Consider the following 19,986-nt stretch of genomic DNA (forward strand, 5'->3'; position numbering starts at 1 on the left):
ATAACTACAGCTGGAAAGTAAACATTGTAAAGCAAAAAGTACAATGTGATTCTGGGAAATGTAGTGAAGGAAATGTTGAAAGTCTCCAAAAAGTAAAACAGCTGAAAGTATTACAGTATCTGAGTGAATGCACTTGATTGTAAATAACAACAATGAAACATTCCTTTCCAAGTGTTTTTATTTAGAAACAGACTGCGGCTAGAGGTCAAAGTGCAGACATTGGGCCTGTAAATCCATCATGTAAAAAACACAAACTGAAGCAAGTTCAGTTCCCCAGCACAGAAACACTTAAACAGCCCGGCTTCATCTCAGCACCAGCAGCTGTGGGTCGAGTCTCCAAACCTGCTGCTCTCCTCAGAAAGGATTTATGTCCCTGATGTGACAGCTCATGTAAAGATAAACATAGAGGCCAAGAACACGTGACACACAGCGACATCCAGGAGGAACCAAAGGAGAGCAGGGTCAGTAACATGTGCCCTAGAGGTCACCAGAGGTCAAAACACAGGGACAAGTGGTGATACTTTGGTAATTTGACCCAGTTTATGGCTTTGAAGTGGTTGTTGTTCGTCTGTAAGTTGTGTCAGTGTGTAGATACTTATGCTTCTCTTCAGCTCTGTAGGTCTCTACTGGACCCCTATGGATCCATGTTGTTGTTTCTTCCACAGCACAAAGATAGAAGTTCTGCCCTCCACAATAAAAGCTCAAAGTATCTCCTGGATTCACTAATAGAGCTGTGTGATGATGTAATGAGGCTAACATCTCCTCACATCTATGTTCTTCTTCTACTATTTGTCCCCACCACGCCCTACATGTACATCTGCACAACATCTTCTCAGCTCTTTCACGTGATTGGGGCTCAGTGTTTTGGCCCCACGTTGCTTCGGGTGCAGCACCAAGGACCCTGTGACCTCGGGGGTCACAGGCAGGAGATTCATCAGAAACCAACGTGTTGTTTTCTGAAACCATTCTTACATTCTCATTTTTAGGCTCATCCTCCTGAGGCCCGGACAGTTATTTTGTTTGCATTTTTAATTTCCCCTTGTTATTTGTTATTAGTGGGACCTCATATGTATAAAACAGAAAAAGTTGAAAAAAAGGAAAAAGATTTCCTTCTTTCTGCTGTTTTTTTGCGACCCATAGTGGTATTTATGCCACTAGGGGGCAGCGAAAAATGTCCAGACATGAGGACAACAGGTTTAAGGTAAGCACAATGTTGTATGAGGCGTAGGGAAGGAAAAATGTAGTGCCCACATATGATGACCTGGGGTCTCAGGAGACTATGTAGCCTGAACTTACAATTAAATGGACACATTCATACAAAACATAGAAGTGTGACATTTCAATGTCATGTGAAGGCAATCGACAAATGCCATCCTTATAGTCAGAAAGGGAGGGAGGAAAGGGAGGAAAGAAATGGTGTGTCTGGTCTTAACCGTTCCACTTTCAACCCCATGGGAAGGTGGAGCAGAGCAGAGCAGAGCAGAGCAGAGCAGAGCCCCAACCCTCTTTAGCGAAGAACATGACCAACAACACTTCTGCTGTGGCTGTCTGTCTGTCCGTCAGAGTGAAAGAAGGAATTTAAATAAATCTGTGGAGCCAATTCTTTCTGTTTACAAGTTTAAAAAATCTATTTCACCTGTTTGTTTCCCTGTGCGATCAAATATCCTGTTAACGGCAGTTTATAGTAAACAACGCTCACTGACACATCAGAGGGAAGATTTAAAGGATGAATATGATGCTGAGGCTACATTATTAATTACATAATAAAACATAACCTATCAAACACTTTCCTGTCTGAAGAGCAGACACCCACAGCAGAAACCTTTGTTGGAAGAATGGCAGCCTCGCAATAAATACACTTTCCACAAGAGTGAAGAATCCATACATCCACATTCTTATCAAAAGCAATGAGGGCGACACCAAGCAGCTGAGCATGGACAGGATGTGTGTGACGTCCTGAGAGAAGGAAAGATCAATGTAACAGGATAAAGTCTGGACCCCAACACGAGACGTGAACATATAAAATAGTCGTGTTGCTTCAGAAAATAAATAATTCTTCAAATCAAGTGTAAAACTGTTATCTGTCGTAAAGCCACACACACACGCGCACACACACACACACACTCACACACTCACACACACGCAGGCAGGCAGGCATGCAGGAGGCCTTTAGAACTCGTCGTGCTTCATCAATGCTTCGCCGTAGTTGGTGGCCTGGCTGCCCACAAATAGCTCGTACTTCTCCAGGATTTCCTCCTTGGTGAGCTTCCCGTCCTGAACAAGCAAGAATCACACATCATGAATCAAACAATAACAACAATGTACGCAGAGCTAAGTGATGAGCTGGAACGTTTCCTGCACCTTGCTGGTGTCGGACTCGTGCAGCAAGTGTTTGGCCTCGGCGTCTGTGTGGTCGTAGTCAGAAGGTATGATCCAGTCCAGCGTCTCCTCTCTGTCCATCTTCCCGTCTTTGTTCTTGTCCCTGAACTCTGCAAACTGCTGACGCTCTGTCGCCACCCACTCTGGCTCCGCCTCTTTGTTCTCCGGTTTCCACATGTCACCTGTTAAACAAGCGCGTAAACATGTAACCAACCATCCAACTTCATCCGCCGAGGATCTTAATCCTTTACAAATCAATTACCGATGTACTCGTCTATGCTAATCAGGCCGTCTCCGTCCTTGTCCATGTCTTCGATGGTTTCCTGTGTGAATAAGCAGAGAGGTCAAACTTTTTTTTCGACGCGTATTAGTTTAACTATAAACCCTCAGATGAGGCTGACTAGCTCCTGATCCTAAATCCTAAAAGTCCTGTCTGACATGTGCAAAGAGAAGCAGCAGCTGCCACACCTGAGCCACGATCTCCCTCATCCTTGCATACTCCTCGGGATGAAGGTAGGTGGTGAACTCTTCCCGATTTAGAGACATGTCTCCGTTGGTGTCTGCCACCTTGAAGCGCCGCTCGTCCCTCGCCATCATGTGTGAGTAGTTGTACATGGCGTCGGCCTCTGGGTCGTCTGTTGAAGTGGATCAAATCAGATTGGTGTTTGTTTACCTCTAAGCAGTGACCTCATCCTCTCAGCCCCTCGCCCTGCTTACCCAGGTAGCTGCCGTAGGTCACCGTCTTGTACTCCTCCCAGGTGATCAGGCCGTCCTTGTTCTTATCCAGGCCTTTCCACTGGTGATCCACGCCCTCGTGCATGTGCTTGAGCTGGGCTTGCTTGATCCAGGCCCTCAGTTCCACCTCTGTGACAAAACCGTCTTTGTTCTCGTCGATCCTGTCCACGATGATGCTGCAGAGACAAAGTGCACAAGAGGAATGGAGGATCAGGAAGAGAAGACCTTCAGACAAGCTTCAGCTGAACAGGTGATTGATGTTGGTGTTGATTTTCTGTGTATTTTGGACCAAATACAGATGAAAAGCACCCAAAGCTGCCATGTTTGCTGTGATGATGTGTTCCACTGTATGAATAACTTCCTGGACACGTAGTAAAGAGCTCTACACAAAGTATGCAGTTGTATCATGTGTGGCTTTCCAAGTATGAGGAACTGCTGTCAATCAAACACAGGCTTAATCAAACATCAACCACACGTCTCCCTATGCCTGTGAACATGCACAGAACAGATTTGCTTACACACACATACAGCAAAAAAAAAAGGAGTGAATTGATAAGATCAACCACATCTGAATAGACAACATAGGTGTTGCTCAACCAGTTTGGAGTAATTCCACATCATCATCCAACAGTTCTGTTAGTGGAGAGAACATGGATTTCCAGTTTGTCAGCTCGACTCTGACTTTACTGCACTTACAGGAAGTTGGCCCTCATATCTTAAATCTACTCAAAGGTGATTTCCTCCTTTACCCCAGTCTCCTCCTGCTCTCCTCGGGACTCAGCTGGTTGAAGTTCTGCGCCTCTTCGTGGCCCAGGAAGGCGTCGTGGTCGTAGTTAAAGTTCTTTTGGTCATCGTGCTGAACGTCGCTGAGCGGTTCCTCTGTTATGATGTGACTCTTCTTCTTCATGGGTTTACACATGGCGAAGACCATGCAGAGGACGTAACACATTAGCAATGATCTGATCATCCTGAGAGAGAGAGAGAGGAAGGGAGGGAGGGAGGGAGGGAGAGAGACAGAGAGGGTGGAAAGAGTGTGAGCGAGTTCCCTGTAAGCAGATCTGCATCTCTTCATGTTCGTCTGCGTTAACAGAACGTTTCAGTGCCAAACAAAACAATGGAACACATTCAGAGTGAGTGTTGGGGATAGTGAGCATTATTACAGCGACTGTTTGGCTTAACGTCACGCAGCTGCAGCTAAAAGCTTCCATCTTCCTCGTGTTACATCTTCAAGTTTAAAGTCACATTCCTTCTGTTGGGAGGTTTGTCTAAAACGTCTGAAGCTCTGCCAATGTGGGAGCAGAACCTCGGTCTGGGTCTTGACCTGGACTCCACCTTCAGTAGAGCATGCAGGTCTGAGCATGGACGTGGTCTCAGTTGTCGTGGTGACGTACTAACGTTGAAGCATGATGTGGCTAAGACGCTCATCTGCAGTGCTGATGGAATGAAGATGATGTGACGTAACGCCGCAGCCGTTTGGTCACAGCGTGTTAGTTTTCCTCCACTACATTCAACCTCTTAGATATTGCAGATCTCATTTTTTTAAGATTCACATTTGACATTTAAACATCAGTGTGATTCTCTATATAAATAACTTAACCTTTTAAAGCACAACTCAACCCGGTTTTCCCCCTTAAGCATCTGTTTGTGCTCAGTTTGGATCCTTGGCGTCACAGACGATCTGAGCATCTGCAGCAGGACTTTTACTTGTAACTTAGTATTTTATCATTAAAGTATTACTTCGTCGTACTAACGTGTGTAAGAACATCCAGCAGCACCCTGACAGGCCTGCGGTGTCATGGTAACACGTCTCTGTCCCTGTCTCCATGTCTCTGCCCGTATTTGTCGTTCATCTCTGCGCAAACAAAGAGTAGAAACAGCATCGAGATGTTACTCACCTGGAACCTGTGTGTGTGTGTGCTGTCGTCGTGTTGACCCTAGAAACTTTTTCTCTTCTCCACAAACTTTCCAAACACTCTCACTTTTATCTTTTCGCTCTACACCCCGCTGCCCGCTGCCAGCCAATCAGACGCCGCCTGGAACACTCCTCGCGCTTTCATTGGTCCACTTCAGCAAGCGCACGGGCTCTGCGCGCGCCGGTCCCATCGCTTGCTCATCGGTCTCGCCTCTCATTGGCTGTTGCCTCCCCGAGACCAAAGACGGAGGTCAGCGCGGGGAAATGTATCAGCCGCTGTCTGCCACGTCCGCACTGTGAAAACATGCCGAGGGTTCGATTCCGTCCAATCAGAGGAGGAACGAAGGAAGGAAACGCGTCAAGTTGAGTGTGAGGTCAGACACAGAGCTCCAAGTTCTGTATTTCACCATAAAAGTGTATTTCCCTTAAGAGTCCTGACAACATCGTTACAATCAACCAATCACTAAATCTAAATGTAACCAAGCTAACTCTCAGATGTGTTCCTATGATTGCAAAGTGAGGGGAGACTCTGGGATAAGAGTCCATTATTTTGGTGTGGTTACATTTAGAGATCATTGCATGTAGTTTGGTTGATTTAGCAACGTTTTTACTTTACTGAAAATGTCAGGAGTAGTTTACTAATTAAGACTGTTGCTTTTTTTTCTGTTGCTTTAAGTGGAGTAAAGGATTGAAATGTTTGTTTCACACCATGGCTCCAGCTGAGCCTGAATGGATGATGTAAACACAGGGTGAGGGATGTCATACTCGTGTTCATGCTGTGTGCTGCTCAGGATGGAGATTCACGACTCATGATTCTCTCGCTCTTTAGATTCATGACTCCAGGATATTGTCATTGGCTTGCTGCTCTACTGGTTTGTGTTTGCAGTTTTGAGTCTGTTGATGATGGTAAACACCCCAGGCTTAAACGAGTCCACAGCTGCTGGGAGAATAGTTAGACATGAAGTCAAGACAACCTTATTTCTGGCCCAATATCAAGATAAGACAATGTCTCAAAGTTCTTTACAGGCCCACAACACTGTACTGTGCTTTATCATTCTCTTCATTCTCTCTCTCTCTCTCTCTCTCTCTCTCTCTCTCTCTCTCTCTCTCTCTTGTCTCTCTCCCTCGTCTCTGTCTCTGTCTCTCTGTCTCTGTCTCTGTCTGTCTGTCTCTCTCCCTCATCTCTGTCTCTTTCTCCCTCATCTCTGTCTCTCTCTCCCTCATCTCTCTCTGTCTCTCTCTCTCCCTCGTCTCTGTCTCTGTCTCTGTCTCTCTCTCTCTCTCTCTCTCCCTCGTCTCTGTCTCTGTCTCTGTCTCTGTCTCTGTCTCTGTCTCTGTCTCTCTCTCCCTCGTCTCTGTCTCTGTCTCTCTCTCTCTCCCTTGTCTCTGTGCTATTTCCTATTGCATGTATTTTTGTGTGTACTGCCTTGCATGCCTTTTCTTGTATAATTTCTGTATAATCCCACTGGAAGTTCCTATCACTCACTCAGCCATTCCTGGAGAAGGAATCTCTCTTGGAATTGCCTCTCCAGAGGTTTTCTCTGGAGTTTTTCCTCGTCTTCCCAGAGAGCTTTGAGCAGGGTGGGGAATGTTCCTGATGTTGTGGGTCTATAAAACCCTTTGAGACGCTGGATGTGATATTGGGCTATACAAATAAACTGCACTTGACTTGACTTGACTTGACTTGACCTGACTTGACTTGACCCCACCCAAAGCTCTCTAGGAAGACAAGGAAAAACACAGCAGATTGGCAATGCGGATGGCGAGCACCGAACAGCTGAAGCTGTGTTATATTCAGTCCATGTGACACACAGGCTTCCTCATAAATATGTCCCTGGATACTTTGGCTCTATCTGTTTTTTCCATTTAGGCTGCGTCTATTCACACATATTTTCCAACACACTTTTTGTTGTATCTTCCCCTACACGTTTGTATCAGTCACTACAATGTAAATATGTCTATACAAAGGCAGACAAAAGTTTTTTATTTATTTATTTATTTTTTTGTGTGTCATGAATTATCTAGTCCACTGTAACTAATGTTGGTGCACACCGCCTCACTACTTATGTTACGTCCATTGACCTGATGGTGGCGCTATAACAATAGTTACTGAATGAACTAATTGTGGAAATGGTTGAAAAACTCCTTTTTAAAATGTGTGAGTAGTTGTCACGAGCAATTCCTTCCACTGAAAAAAATCAACACAACAAGCGCACCAATCGGTCATGGCGATAATCAGGCACTCAGGCACATTTGGAGCCCACCCATGCTGGGGTCCTTCAGAGCTGCACACGGAAACCAGCGCTCGCGGGTCACCGTTTGTTTTGCTACATGTAGCAGGTAAACCTTCAACTTAACCGCTTCAATACGCGGAAATATGGAGACGCAAACCTCATTTCGTTGCGTCTGTAGCACAAGTCAGCAGTAAACTGAGTCAAGATGCGCTGTGTGTGAGCGTGAAGCTGTCAGCGTGTTTGTTTACATCAGTGTTCACTGCTCCATTCAGGGGGCCTACAGGCAGCAGCTATGCTAATGCTAACGGTTCCCCCGAGCTAATACGAGTGAGCTACGGTTTGTTGCACACTTATGCAAAGTAACGGCGTCGGTCTTCAAAAAACTACAAACTGAATCAGCTGCTGCGGTGTTAGAAGAATCCTAACTGCACAACAAACAACGAATTAGTTCATACAAATCTGCGTCGCCATGCTAGCTAGCTAACGCTAACGTCAAACTGCTGTGTGTGTGTGTGTGTGTGTGTGTGTGTGTGTGTTTGTGTGTTTGTGTGTGTGTGTTTGAGAGTCAGACATTTAATCTGCATTTAATACACGAGAGCTCTTTAATATACAAATGCTTATGCCACACATATTGTTAATATTTGTACAAATAAAGTTTATTTTTTGACAATATGTAAACTTAACTTTCAAGTTCGCCTCATTGTGAAGTATTTGCATCATTATATTTTGTTGAAATAGTATGAAACTCTAATTCAATTTTTATTGCCGTTTCCCCTCAGTATGCCTGCGGAACGCAAGCGCTCAGAAAACATGGACGACAAAGAAGGCTGCTCCTTCAGCAACAAGGAGAAGGAGAAGGAGCGAGAGGCTGACAGGAGAGCAGCGCCGGCTCGGGACAAAGCCAAAGACGAGGCCAAAATGAGCGGCAAGAAGGACGGAGGCAAGGAGGAGAAGAGGAAGCGTATTGAGGAGGAGAAGAAGAAGAGGGAAGAGAAGGAGCGAAAGAAGAAGGAGGAGGAGAAACAGAAAGCAGAGGAGGAACAGAGGAAAAAAGAGGAAGATGAGAAGAGAGAGCAGGAAGAGCAGGAGAGGAAGCTTCAAGAGGAGGAGGCCAAGAGACAGCGAGAGGAGGAGGCAGCTCTGCTCAAGTAAGTGATGCTCATCATGGAGGCACCACGGGCTTCTCGCGTTGAATTCTGAATAATCTTTGGTATTTATTTATCCAGGGAGAAGGAGGAGGGGCATCAGCTGCACCAGGAGGCCTGGGAGCGCCATCACGGCAGGAAGGAGCTCCGCAGCAAGAACCAAAACGCCCAGGAGGGTCGTCCAGAAGAGGCCTTCTTCAGCCGTCTGGACTCCAGTCTGAAGAAGAACACAGCGTTTGTTAAGAAGCTGCGCACTCTCACCGAACAGCAGCGCGACTCCCTCTCCCACGACTTCTCCTCGCTCAACCTCAGCAAATATATCGGCGAGGCAGTGAGCTCCGTTGTGGAAGCCAAGCTGAAGATCTCTGACGTGGGCTGTGCCGTCCACCTGTGCTCCCTCTTCCACCAGCGCTATGCAGAGTTTGCTCCTCTGCTGCTGCAGGCCTGGAAGAAACACTTTGAGGCCCGCAAAGAGGACAAAGCTCCTAACGTCAGCAAGCTGCGCACCGACCTGCGCTTCATCGCCGAGCTCACCATCGTGGGCCTCTTCACAGACAAGGAGGGCCTGTCGCTCATCTACGAGCAGCTGAAGAACATCATCGGGGCCGACAGGGAGACGCACACTCACGTTTCTGTGGTCATCAGTTTCTGCAAACACTGCGGGGACGACATCGCCGGTCTGGTGCCCCGGAAGGTGAAGCTGGCCGCTGAGAAGTTCGTTTTGGGTTTCCCACCGAGTGAAATCATCACCATAGAGAAACAGCAGCCCTTCCAGAACCTGCTGAGGGAGTACTTCACCTCCCTCACCAAACACCTGAAGAAGGACCACCGGGAGCTGCAGAACATTGAGAGGCAGAACAGGTGAAGCTTGGATCAGTTACACTTTTATGACCTCTGCTTTAACCTGTGCTGCTTTGTCTTGTTTGTCAGCAGGATCACTAGAGAACCAATGATCATGAACCTCTGGGCGGGCGACCCAGTGCTCCTTTGTCATGTTGTGTTTTTTTTTTACGTTTGCTCCCCGTTAGACGTATTCTACATTCCAAAGGGGAGCTGAGTGAAGACCGTCACAAGCAGTACGAGGAGTTTGCCACGTCCTACCAGAAGCTGCTGGCCAACACCCAGACGCTGGCTGATCTGCTGGATGAGAACATGCCCGAGCTCCCTCAGGACAAGACTGTGCAGGAGGGTGTGTGTTCATAAGCAGTCTCTTCTGAATTGCATAAGGGCATAACCACACTACTGGTGGGACTGTGAGTAAGGTGCTGATAGTAGGATTGTTTGTGTACCTGTGGGTAACGTCTCCCCCTCCTCTGCTCACAGAACACGGCCCCGGTATCGACATATTCACCCCCGGTAAGCCCGGGGAGTACGACCTGGAAGGAGGGATCTGGGAAGATGAAGACGCTCGCAACTTCTACGAGAACCTGGTGGACCTGAAAGCCTTCGTCCCCGCCATCCTTTTCAAGGACAACGAGAAGAGCGCCCAGGGCAAAGACAAGGACGAGGGGAAAGGTATGTAACATGATGGACAGAGAGACAGACGGGTTCAGAGAGAGTGTGTGTGCTCAGCCAGCTGCTGCTCCTCCTTAGATGTCAAAGAGGCGAAGGATGCAGCGACCACCTCAGAAGAGCTGGAGCTGGAGCTGGAGGCCCTGGACATCACAGATGAACCTCTGGAACTTGAGGGACCGGACGAAGCAGAAAATGAAGAACTGGCCAAAAAACTGCTGGACGAGCAAGGTAAACATAAAGATCTGTCCTAATGTCCTGGAGCAGAGCAAGACCACGTCCTTCTGCCAACCTGTACAACATACTGTATGATACACACACACACACACACACACACACACACACACACACACACACACACACACACTTCATCACATGTGATTGTTTTGGTGTGAAGAACAAGAGGATGAAGAGGCCAACACTGGGTCCCACCTGAAGCTCATCGTAGACGCTTTCATCCAGCAGCTGCCCAACTGTGTCAACAGAGATCTGATAGACAAGGTGAGGAGGAAGATTTGATCTCTACACAATAACAAAGCTTTGCTTGGCTCTAGATTGATGTGCGTCTCAGAATCTAGTAGATTTTAGGATTAGCTCTATTTCCTGATGTTACAGGTGAAATAATATTTTTATTTCAAGTTCCTGATCAAAGTGTGTGTGCTGAACGATTCAATCCCACAGGCCGCCATGGACTTCTGCATGAACATGAACACCAAGTCCAACAGGAGGAAGCTCGTTCGTGCCCTCTTCACCGTCCCCAGGCAGAGGTGAGGCCCTGGGGTTGGATCCACGTGTGCTTGTGTGTGTGTGTGTGTTCTCTACATACACAGAACACGAGACACAATAGATAAGCAGCAGTAAACATGAAAGAATTAAAGAATGAAGAATTAAAGCAATAGAGTCAAAGGACAGCAGACACAGCAGTGGGAGGATTTTGAATGAAAGGTAGAACATTTTTAAAAACATTTAGGTTCTGAAGTCCTGGAAATGAATCTGTCCTGATCTGTCTGAAGCCTGTAGATCAGCTGTAGACCCCTGCTGTAGATGTTTGCTGTTGGTGCTTGAACTTTATTTCACTCTGGCTTCTATCGTCCACCCTGTGTCAGTTACCAACCACAGCACAAGGGGGCACTGTTCCCTCACAAATGCGTGAGACTTTAGCATCACATACTGAATCTTCTAACGGGTCACTGACGGGTTTCCCCCTGCAGGTTGGACCTTCTGCCTTTCTACTCCCGGCTCGTTGCCACGCTTCACCCCTGCATGTCCGACGTGGCGGAGGACCTGTGCTCCATGCTGAAGGGAGACTTCAGGTTTCACGTAGGTCAACCTTTCTCCCATCTACTGGTTTTTGTTAGTGATTGGAACAGATTGTAGGTTGAAAGATTGCCCATTGTGATTTGTTTTATTTGGACTGATGGATATGAAAGGGCTCAGGATGGAGACGACAACATCACAGCTCAGATCTTTCTCTTTATATGCAAGCTGCTGTAATGATCTTTCATTATAGATTCGGAAGAAGGACCAGATCAACATAGAAACCAAGAATAAAACTGTCCGGTTTATTGGGGAGTTGGCCAAATTCAAGATGTTCTCCAAAACGGACACGCTTCATTGTCTTAAGGTGGGAGCAACATCGGCGTCGTTGATCTGAAGCTTTGTTCTTTAACAGGAAGTGTGTATAACTGTTTGTGTGTGATCGTTCAGATGCTGCTGTCAGATTTCACTCATCACCACATAGAGATGGCCTGCACCCTGCTGGAGACCTCCGGCCGCTTCCTCTTCAGGTCCCCAGAGTCTCATCTGCGGACCAGCGTCCTCCTGGTGTGTGATCACAAACCTTTAACTGTCTCATGACGCGGCAACATACAATCCACCAACTCCTCATTCCAAATCCAGCTTCAAGCTTTGAAATGGTCTTTATAACAGCTGATATTTAGTCCATTGTTATCCGTGTTCCAGGAACAAATGATGCGTAAAAAGCAGGCCCAGCATCTGGACTCTCGTTACGTGACCATGGTGGAGAACGCCTACTACTACTGCAACCCCCCACCCATGGAGAAGACCGTGAAGAAGAAGAGACCACCGCTGCAGGAGTACATCCGCAAACTGCTCTACAAAGACCTGTCCAAGGTCACCACGGAGAAGGTACCAACACACACACACACACACACACATACACACACACACGCACACACGCAGAGAGGACTTTGAAGGGAAGAAGGGGATTCTTTCAAACGTCACTATTGCGATGTCTCCATGAGTCTGCTGTGTGGTTCTCGCTCAGGTTCTCAGGCAGATGCGTAAGCTGTCGTGGCAGGACCCCGAGGTGAAGAGCTACCTGATCTGCTGCATGGTCAACATCTGGAACGTGAAGTACAACAGCATCCACTGTGTGGCGAACCTGCTGGCCGGCCTGGTGGCTTACCAGGAGGATGTGGGCATCCACGTGGTGGACGGCGTCCTGGAAGACATCCGGCTGGGCATGGAGGTGAGGACGGGAAGGATGGGGACTAAAGGGGACAAAGCATGTGTCTGTGTTTGGAAGCTTTCAGTCCGGCTGCCCTGAACCTGACATGCAGAACGTTTACAAGCAGGTTCAAACTTCAGTTCAAACATCATTGCATTTAATCCAGGGTGAATTAACAGCAGCTGAGGTCATCAGGGATACAAATTCAGATCTGGGTCTGGGCCAATCCCTGGTGTGGTTGCATGTCACCATAGTAACAGTAGTAAAGTAAACATCCTTATCCACAATTAATCTAAACTTTGGACTTGATTATGCACACACACACACACACACACACACACACACACACACACACACACACACACACACACACACACACACACACACACACACAGTACCACAGTAATATATTATAATCAGATAACATACGACAGCATACAGGGTCACATGACCGAGAGGTGAACTGCGGTCGATCTACATGAAGATGGAGTCACTGTTTCTTGTTTCATGTAACGTTATGACAGAATTATTGATTTACTTTGACTTCCGCTTCATCCGCAGGTCAATCAGCCCAAGTTCAACCAGCGGCGCATCAGCAGTGCCAAGTTCCTGGGCGAGCTCTACAACTACCGCATGGTGGAGTCGGCTGTCATTTTCCGCACCCTCTTCTCCTTCATCTCCTTCGGGGTGAACCAGGACGGGACCCCCAGTCCCCTGGACCCCCCCGAGCACCTGTTCCGCATCCGCCTGGTCTGCACTCTGCTAGACACCTGCGGCCAGTACTTCGACCGAGGCTCCAGCAAGAGGAAGCTGGACTGTTTCCTCATCTACTTCCAGGCACGTCTGCTCCCGATGAAGCCGTCGTGTTTCAGCACTCGGACTTCATGTTTCAGTATGAAGCCGTTACGTTTCTTTCTTTAATGCTGGTGGCGTGTGTGTGTGCAGAGATACATCTGGTGGAAGAAGAGCGTAGATGTGTGGAGCAAAGATCATCCGTTCCCCATCGACATCGACTACATGATCAGCGACACTCTGGAGCTGCTGAGGCCCAAGATGAGGCTGAGCTGCTCCCTAGACGAGGCCATCAAACAAGTGGCCGACCTGGAGAGGGAGGTGCTCTTCAAGCTAGGTACGAAGTCAACACTCACTAAGATACACATTCAGGTGTGTGTGTGTGTGTGTGAGAGAGATAAGATAAGACAGAAGTTTATTTATCCAGGGGTAAATGGTTATGTAACAGTTGCAGTACAGTGTGTGTGTGTGTGTGTGTGTGTACAGTGAGTAATTGCTGCGTCTGTAGAGAATGTGTGTGTTCCTGTGGTCGACCTGCTCTCCCAGCCCGGCAGCATTCCTCAGTGTGTAGGAGGAGGCTCTGCTGCGTCACTCCTCACTAGCCTCCATCCCTCTGTCAGACAGGTTTAGCTCATAATCACACACACATACCACACACACACACACACACACACACTCTCGTCACTGCAGGAGCAGCCCGTACAGCTCATTAACAATCAAACGGGTGACATCAACCCGTGTTTCCGACGCTCCGTGTGCAGAGTGTGTGAGATGATGCTCAGTTATGCGTGTGTCATGTTCCCTCACGCTCCCGTCTTATCGGCTGTGCCAGGCGAGGAGACGTTTCCTCCTCTGATAGAAGGAAATCCAGCTGCTGCAGCTCAGAGCAACAACGCAACTGTGTTTCATTAGAGATAAGTCGGTTTCACTAAAAGCACAACGCTCTCTCGTTTCACTCTGCAGGATTAATGAAGCTCAACCACGCCTGCACGGTTCGAAACTAATGGTAGTTATTTCCGCTCTGATCACGGTCACATTATAACGTCGCCCACAGTTCCTACATGTTGGTGTTTGTCGTGCCACAAACGCTACGGTGTCAGATCTGAGATGAATGTGTGGGGGGTGAAAGTGAAGAGGAGGAGGGGAAGGAGAGGGAGAAACTCGCTGTCAGTTTGAAAGAAGGAAGTGAAGGAGGAGTGACAACATCGCACTGGAGTCACTGTGATGGAGGAAACACTGTCACTGTGTCGACGGTTTCAAAATGCAGACGTGGAATGTGTAGAGGAAAGGCATTAGGTAAACGCGTGTGTGTGCGTGTGCGTGTGCGTGTGTGTGTGTGTGCGTGCGTGTGCGTGTGCGTGTGCGTGCGCCCCACAGTGGCTCCTTTGTCTCACTGTCATACTTTAACCAGGATGAAAACATTCCACAGTCCTGGGTCACAGAGGACCTGAGCTCCAGCTCACATACCTGAGTTCATCTCTCACCTTTGTGCTCAGCAGAACCTTTCTAACGACACAAAGGGTTCCTGCAGGTTTCCTCTGTGTGTGTGTGTGTGTGTGGGTGTGGTGTTTGTTGGGGTATAGCAGGTGGGACGTGCTGAGGCGTCTGATTTTAAGATGATTGTCGCTCGTCATTCCTGAGAACTTGATCATTGTTCCTGTGCGAGTGTGTGAGTGTGTTTAGAGATAAGAAAGAAGATTCATCCTATTGATGCATGCAGACTGAACTGTAGTGACTCCTGTCCAGTCTGCACTCTGGTTCAATGCTGTACAGGTGTCTGGTTTGATGAGATGAGGAAACACCACAACAAACTACAAACAAACAACTTACCACACACACACACACACACACACACACACACACACACACACAGTCACACACATCTTAACCTTCCTCTCTCCCCGTGTGTGTGTGTGTGTGTGTGTCGATGAAGGCCTAGCTATGGAGAAGGACGGGCGCTCCAGCAACCTGGGTGATGCCGAAGGTCTGGACGAGGAAGACGATGATGGCGACGACGACGAAGAGGGAGGAGCAGAGACCGAGGAGCAATCGGGCAACGAAAGTGAAATGAACGAACATGAGGAGGACGTGAGTGTGTGTGTGTGTGTGTGTGTGTGTGTGTGTGTGTGTGTGTGTGTGTGTGTGTGTGTGTGTGTGTGTGTGTGTGTGTGTGTGTGTGTGTGTGTGTGTGTGTGTGTGTGTGTGTGTGTGTGTGTGTGTGTGTGTGTGTGTGTTCCTGGTGGAGGCAACTGATTGATTAGACTCCCACATGTTCTCTAAACTCATTTTGGAACACGTGTGTGTGTTTCATAATGTGGGTGTGTGTGTGTGTGTGTGTGTACTGAGATCAGAGCTGCTCAGGAAGGTTGCTGCTCGTGCTCCTGTGCTGCTAGAGGCAGATGAGCTCACCGATTCTTTAATTCCATCTGAAAGAGTGAACTTAACTCGTATGATTGATCTTCTTTCCCTCAGGAAGGTTCTGAGAATGAGGAAGACGAGCGGGAGGAAGAGGAAGAAGAAAACACCGACTACCTGACCGACTCCAATAAAGAAAACGAGACCGATGAGGAGACCAACGTAAGCTCACACGTCGCTATGACGACCAACGAATGATTGCAGTTGGTTGACAGGTGAGAGTTCAGAGCTCTGAGTTGTGTTCACGTGTATTGATCGGTTGTCTGTCCCGTCTGAGCAGGAGGTGACGCTGCGTAGCGGCGGGCTGAAGCATGTGGCCTGTGCTGAGGATGAAGACTTCATCCAGGCTCTGGATAAGATGATGCTGGAGAACCTGCAGGTGAACTCACAGGCTGAGGCGGCGTGGAAGTGAAGCAGAAGCTCTCAGTCTCATGAGTTTGAGGTGAAACGCTGTCTGGTGTTTGTGTTTGTGCAGCAGCGTAGCGGCGAGACGGTGAAGGTCCACCAGCTGGACGTGGCCATCCCCCTGCAGCTGAAGAGCCAGCTGAAGAAAGGAGGAGGAGGAGGAGGAGGGCCGGCCTGCATGATGGAGGGGGACAGCGACAGCGACACCATGCCGTTTGTCATGCTCACGCGCAAAGGCAACAAGCAGCAGGTAACACACACTCACACTGCATTAAAGATGGCTGCCGTCTGCTTGTCTTGGGTCTGAGCGCTCAGTCGCTCTGTTTGCTTCTCCAGCAGCTTGAGCAGTGAACATGGAGCAGCTCTCCACCTTCATCACATGTTTGAGCTCTGACAGAGAAATGAGCCTGGGCAGGTTTCCATCATGTTCTACTGAGAGCATGGATCAGTTCAATCTGAGCTCAGCTGTCCGTCACAGAGCTGAGTGAAGGGACTAGAGTTACCATAGTAACTATAGGGCGAGGCAGAGCCAGAGACATGTAACACACATGGAAGGGGTGTGTGTGTGTGTGTGTGTGTGTGTGTGTGTGTGTGTGTGTGTGTGTGTGTGTGTGTGTGTGTGTGTGTGTGTGTGTGTGTGTGTGTGTGTGTGTGTGTGTGTGTGTGTGTGTGTGTGTGTGTGTGTGTGTGTGTGTGTGTGTGTGTGTGTGTGTGTGTGTGTGAGAGAGCTCTCAGTCCGTTACATAAACCTTAAACTGAGCACGGTGTGACTGAGTGACTGAGCCGTGAAATAACATTGGCGTGTGTGTGTGTTGGAATAACATTGGCGTGCGTATTGGTGTGTTGGAATAACATTGGCGTGTGTGTGTGTGTGTGGTTTGGGGCCGAGGCTGCTGCTCGTACTGCAGGGTGTGTCCGTCCAGCAGCTCTCTGCTCTGATGGATCATTCAGTCCTCATGCTTCTCTGTGTGTAAAGGACAGCCGCCAGATACACACCAGCCAAACTCTGAGCTCCACGTGGAGGCGTGAGAACACAGAGTGTCTGTGTCGGCGTTTGTGTGTGTGTGTGTGTGTGTGTGTGTGCCGGTGACCCTGGACGTGACGCTCCGCTCGCCACTCCCACACTGTAAACACAGCGCCCCCTGTGTGACTGAGGGAGGGGATCAAAGGGTCCTGTGTGTCTGAAGTGTCCTCGGTGCCTCAGCACACACACACACACACACACACACACACACACACACACACACACACACACACACACACACTGGTCAAGCATCTGACTTCTTATGGAGCTTTTAAAGCGATGAGCCATCTAGAGTTCAACTTACAGAGAGGAGTCCACATTAGAATTAAAAGTAATGTGTGTGTTCGTGTTTGTTTGTGTGTGTGTGTGTGTGTGCAGTATAAGATCTTGAACGTGCCGCTGTCGTCCCACCTGGCTGCAAACCATTTCAACCAGCAGCAGGCGGAGCAGGAGGAGCGAATGAGGATGAAGAAACTCACCCTGGACATCAACGAGAGGCAGGAGCAGGAGGACTATCAGGGTAAGAGACCCCCGACCCCCTGCTGGCTGGCTCTCTCCCTCCCTCCCTCTCCCTCTCTCTCTCTCTCTCCCTCTCTATCATGTAGTAATGATGTGTGTTGTGCAGAGATGATGCAGTCCCTGGCCCAGCGCCCGGCCCCAGCTAACACCAACCGTGAGCGCCGTCCCCGTTACCAGCATCCTAAAGGGGCCCCCAACGCCGACCTCATCTTCAAGACCGGAGGAAGGTGAGACTCACATCTTTAACCCTCGCCGATGACGCACACACACACACACACACCAAGCAAAGAACAACCGGGGCAGAACTCTCACTCCCTCACTCGTGTCTCAATGAGTAGAAGAGAAAAAATGAAAGACACGAGGAACGAGACGGACAGGAAAGACGAGCGGGAGAGAAACCATAGTGATGGCAGCTCGGCAGGAAGTCCAGACTAACTAACAGACTAACAGGTTTGGTTGAGGAGTGCAGCTGATGCTTAGAGATCACATCTTTAAAATGTAGAGCAACAGTGCTGAGGACGAAATGGACACGCACAAACATCTACACACTGACACACACACACACAGTTCAGAGGTCTTGTGTGGGGTGCAGCACCTACAGTGAACCCTCTGCTCTGTCCTCCAGGAGACGCTGATGGGAGTCTGGTGTCCGGGAGCCAGCAAGTAAGAGAGAGAGAGAGCGAGAGAGACGATTGGAGCGGAACCGGTCTCGTCCAGTCCTCCAGACGGCCACCGTTGCGGGGGGACAGACCGCCACCACCCCCAAAACCCCCGTACACATCCCGAAACCTGCTGAGGGGCCGAAACCCCAGGAAGGAGAGCTTAGCCGCGGTCTGCCAGGGGGGCGGGGCCTTTATCCAGGCTCTGTGGCCCGAGGAGGCGGCGGCGGCGGCGGCACAGCGACACGACCAAACCTGCCGTGGTCTGGAACAGGAAATCAAACTGCAAAGATGCATGAGCGCGAGTGGCTGACGGACGGAGAGACAAACAGGAAGTGAGGATGAGAGGTCGGCCCACCTCTTCCTGTCTTCAGACTCGGGACAAAGTGACTCATTTCTATGATACAGGCTTAAGAAGCTGAGAGGATTTGTTTGGCTGCGTGACCGAACCTGCAGCTCTGGATCCCACATACAGGGGGCGCCGATGAGCCCGGCGACGTAGAGGAAGACGTAGAGGAAGCCGTGGAGGAAGCCGTGGAGGAAGCCGTGGAGCCGCGTCGCTCCTTTCCAACGCTGTGTACTCGCTGTGTAAACCACAAAGATTGAGCTTTATTTATTGTTTCCCACCTGTGATTTGACACGGAGGCTGTGATTGGTCGATCACTGTCATGTGACGCCTGCATGTCACTCTTCTGTCCTGGTTCTGTAGGAGCGCGGCTCCATCTACACTTCTAACCTTTAGAGTCTGTAGTTGTCTTCTCTTGTGTGGCGTTCAGGCGTCTGAACAAAGATCAGAGAGTCTCAGCGTCTCGGCGGCCATCTTTACTTTGACAACTTTTAACCCTTTTGATGTTTTATTTTTTTCATTTATCAGAAAGAGTCGATATGACGTTTGGGGAAATGTTTTTTTTCTTTTCCATCGTAATCAGAGAATCACAAAGGCTGGAGGTAAAAAGGGGAGGAGTCGAGCGTTCCGGGGTTAGCCATGCCAGTCTTCTGTGCTAAGCTAAGCTAAGCTAATGACATTCTGGAGCAGAGGCGTTTCCAGCATCTCCTGTCTGAACGAGAGCAGATGTGAGAATGCCGGCCTGCTCCTGTAGAGGTGGGCTTGGTCGGGCTGTGATCATGTGTGTGTGTCTAGCTCTGTGACCGCAGTGATTCTTGTTTAGTGTGAAATATTTAAATGTATATTTATGCTCTGTATTCAGCTGCAGCCACCTCTTCACCCCTTCTCTGCTAACGTTGTAGTAAAGTGTCCAGAGGCTCCGATCTGAAGTCTGTCCTTCTTCTGCTTCAGCTTTCGGTTTGGAAATAAAATGGAAAAGTTTGTGTAAAAAAAAAAAAAAAAAAAAAAAAAAAGTGAAAATGTTATGCAAAGCTGGTCAGCGAATGAGAGGTGGACTTGTGTGTGTGTGAGTGTGTGTGTGTGAGCGTAGTCAGAGGGGCGTGCCTGTTTGTCGAGCTTTAATTACAAGGCACCAAACAAAACTATTTCCACACTTCCTGCCTCGGTATCTCCTCTCACACTCTGCATATGCTGCACACACACACTTGTATGGCGATGGTTTCATCATTAAAACAAAAACAATGTTTAAGAAAAATTAAATCAGAAAAGCTTTACAAGTTAAAATAGAAATTAAATATAAATGCAATGAGAAATCTGAAAATGTAAATTTAATAAAATGATCTTTGACAAAGTCTCTGTCTGTACTTCAGTCTAAGCTTCGTATGTGTTTAGTTTTCAACCCGGTCTGTGATTGGTCCTTATGTCCCAGGGGAGGGGCC

General features: G+C 48.5%; 2 protein-coding genes across 3 annotated transcripts; one reads left to right on the plus strand and one right to left on the minus strand.

Annotated features, from left to right (window-relative positions):
• Positions 1–803: 803 nt before the first annotated feature.
• Positions 804–5,122, minus strand: calua (calumenin a). Its single transcript, XM_076169439.1, has 7 exons — positions 5,010–5,122; positions 3,864–4,082; positions 3,097–3,290; positions 2,848–3,014; positions 2,642–2,702; positions 2,362–2,561; positions 804–2,274 (listed from the first exon to the last, which is right to left on the minus strand). Exons 2-7 carry the CDS (start codon positions 4,079–4,081, stop codon positions 2,170–2,172), a joined length of 945 nt encoding a protein of 314 aa, XP_076025554.1. The 5' UTR covers position 4,082; positions 5,010–5,122; the 3' UTR covers positions 804–2,169.
• Positions 5,123–7,278: 2,156 nt separating this feature from the next.
• On the plus strand, positions 7,279–19,907 carry upf2 (UPF2 regulator of nonsense mediated mRNA decay). Of its 2 annotated transcripts, none has more exons than XM_076169449.1 (22): positions 7,279–7,366; positions 8,040–8,408; positions 8,487–9,266; positions 9,434–9,594; positions 9,729–9,920; positions 9,999–10,148; positions 10,315–10,418; positions 10,599–10,684; positions 11,129–11,237; positions 11,428–11,541; positions 11,625–11,741; positions 11,880–12,065; positions 12,205–12,408; positions 12,949–13,224; positions 13,333–13,516; positions 15,113–15,267; positions 15,652–15,756; positions 15,875–15,973; positions 16,070–16,249; positions 17,402–17,543; positions 17,649–17,769; positions 18,168–19,907. In XM_076169449.1, the coding sequence occupies exons 1-22, from the start codon at positions 7,293–7,295 to the stop codon at positions 18,175–18,177; spliced, it is 3,918 nt and encodes a 1,305-aa protein (XP_076025564.1). In that variant the 5' UTR covers positions 7,279–7,292; the 3' UTR covers positions 18,178–19,907. The 2 variants fall into 2 exon arrangements, with proteins under 2 accessions (XP_076025564.1, XP_076025565.1); XM_076169450.1 differs by having other exon boundaries at positions 18,171–19,907.
• The last annotated feature ends 79 nt before the right edge of the window (positions 19,908–19,986 follow it).

The sequence above is a fragment of the Genypterus blacodes genome, unplaced genomic scaffold (genome assembly GCF_046128005.1).
Source record: "Genypterus blacodes isolate CSIRO-AG114 ecotype Tasmania unplaced genomic scaffold, CSIRO-AGI_Gbla_v1 ptg000202l_1, whole genome shotgun sequence".
Taxonomy (NCBI): Eukaryota; Metazoa; Chordata; class Actinopteri; order Ophidiiformes; family Ophidiidae; genus Genypterus; species Genypterus blacodes.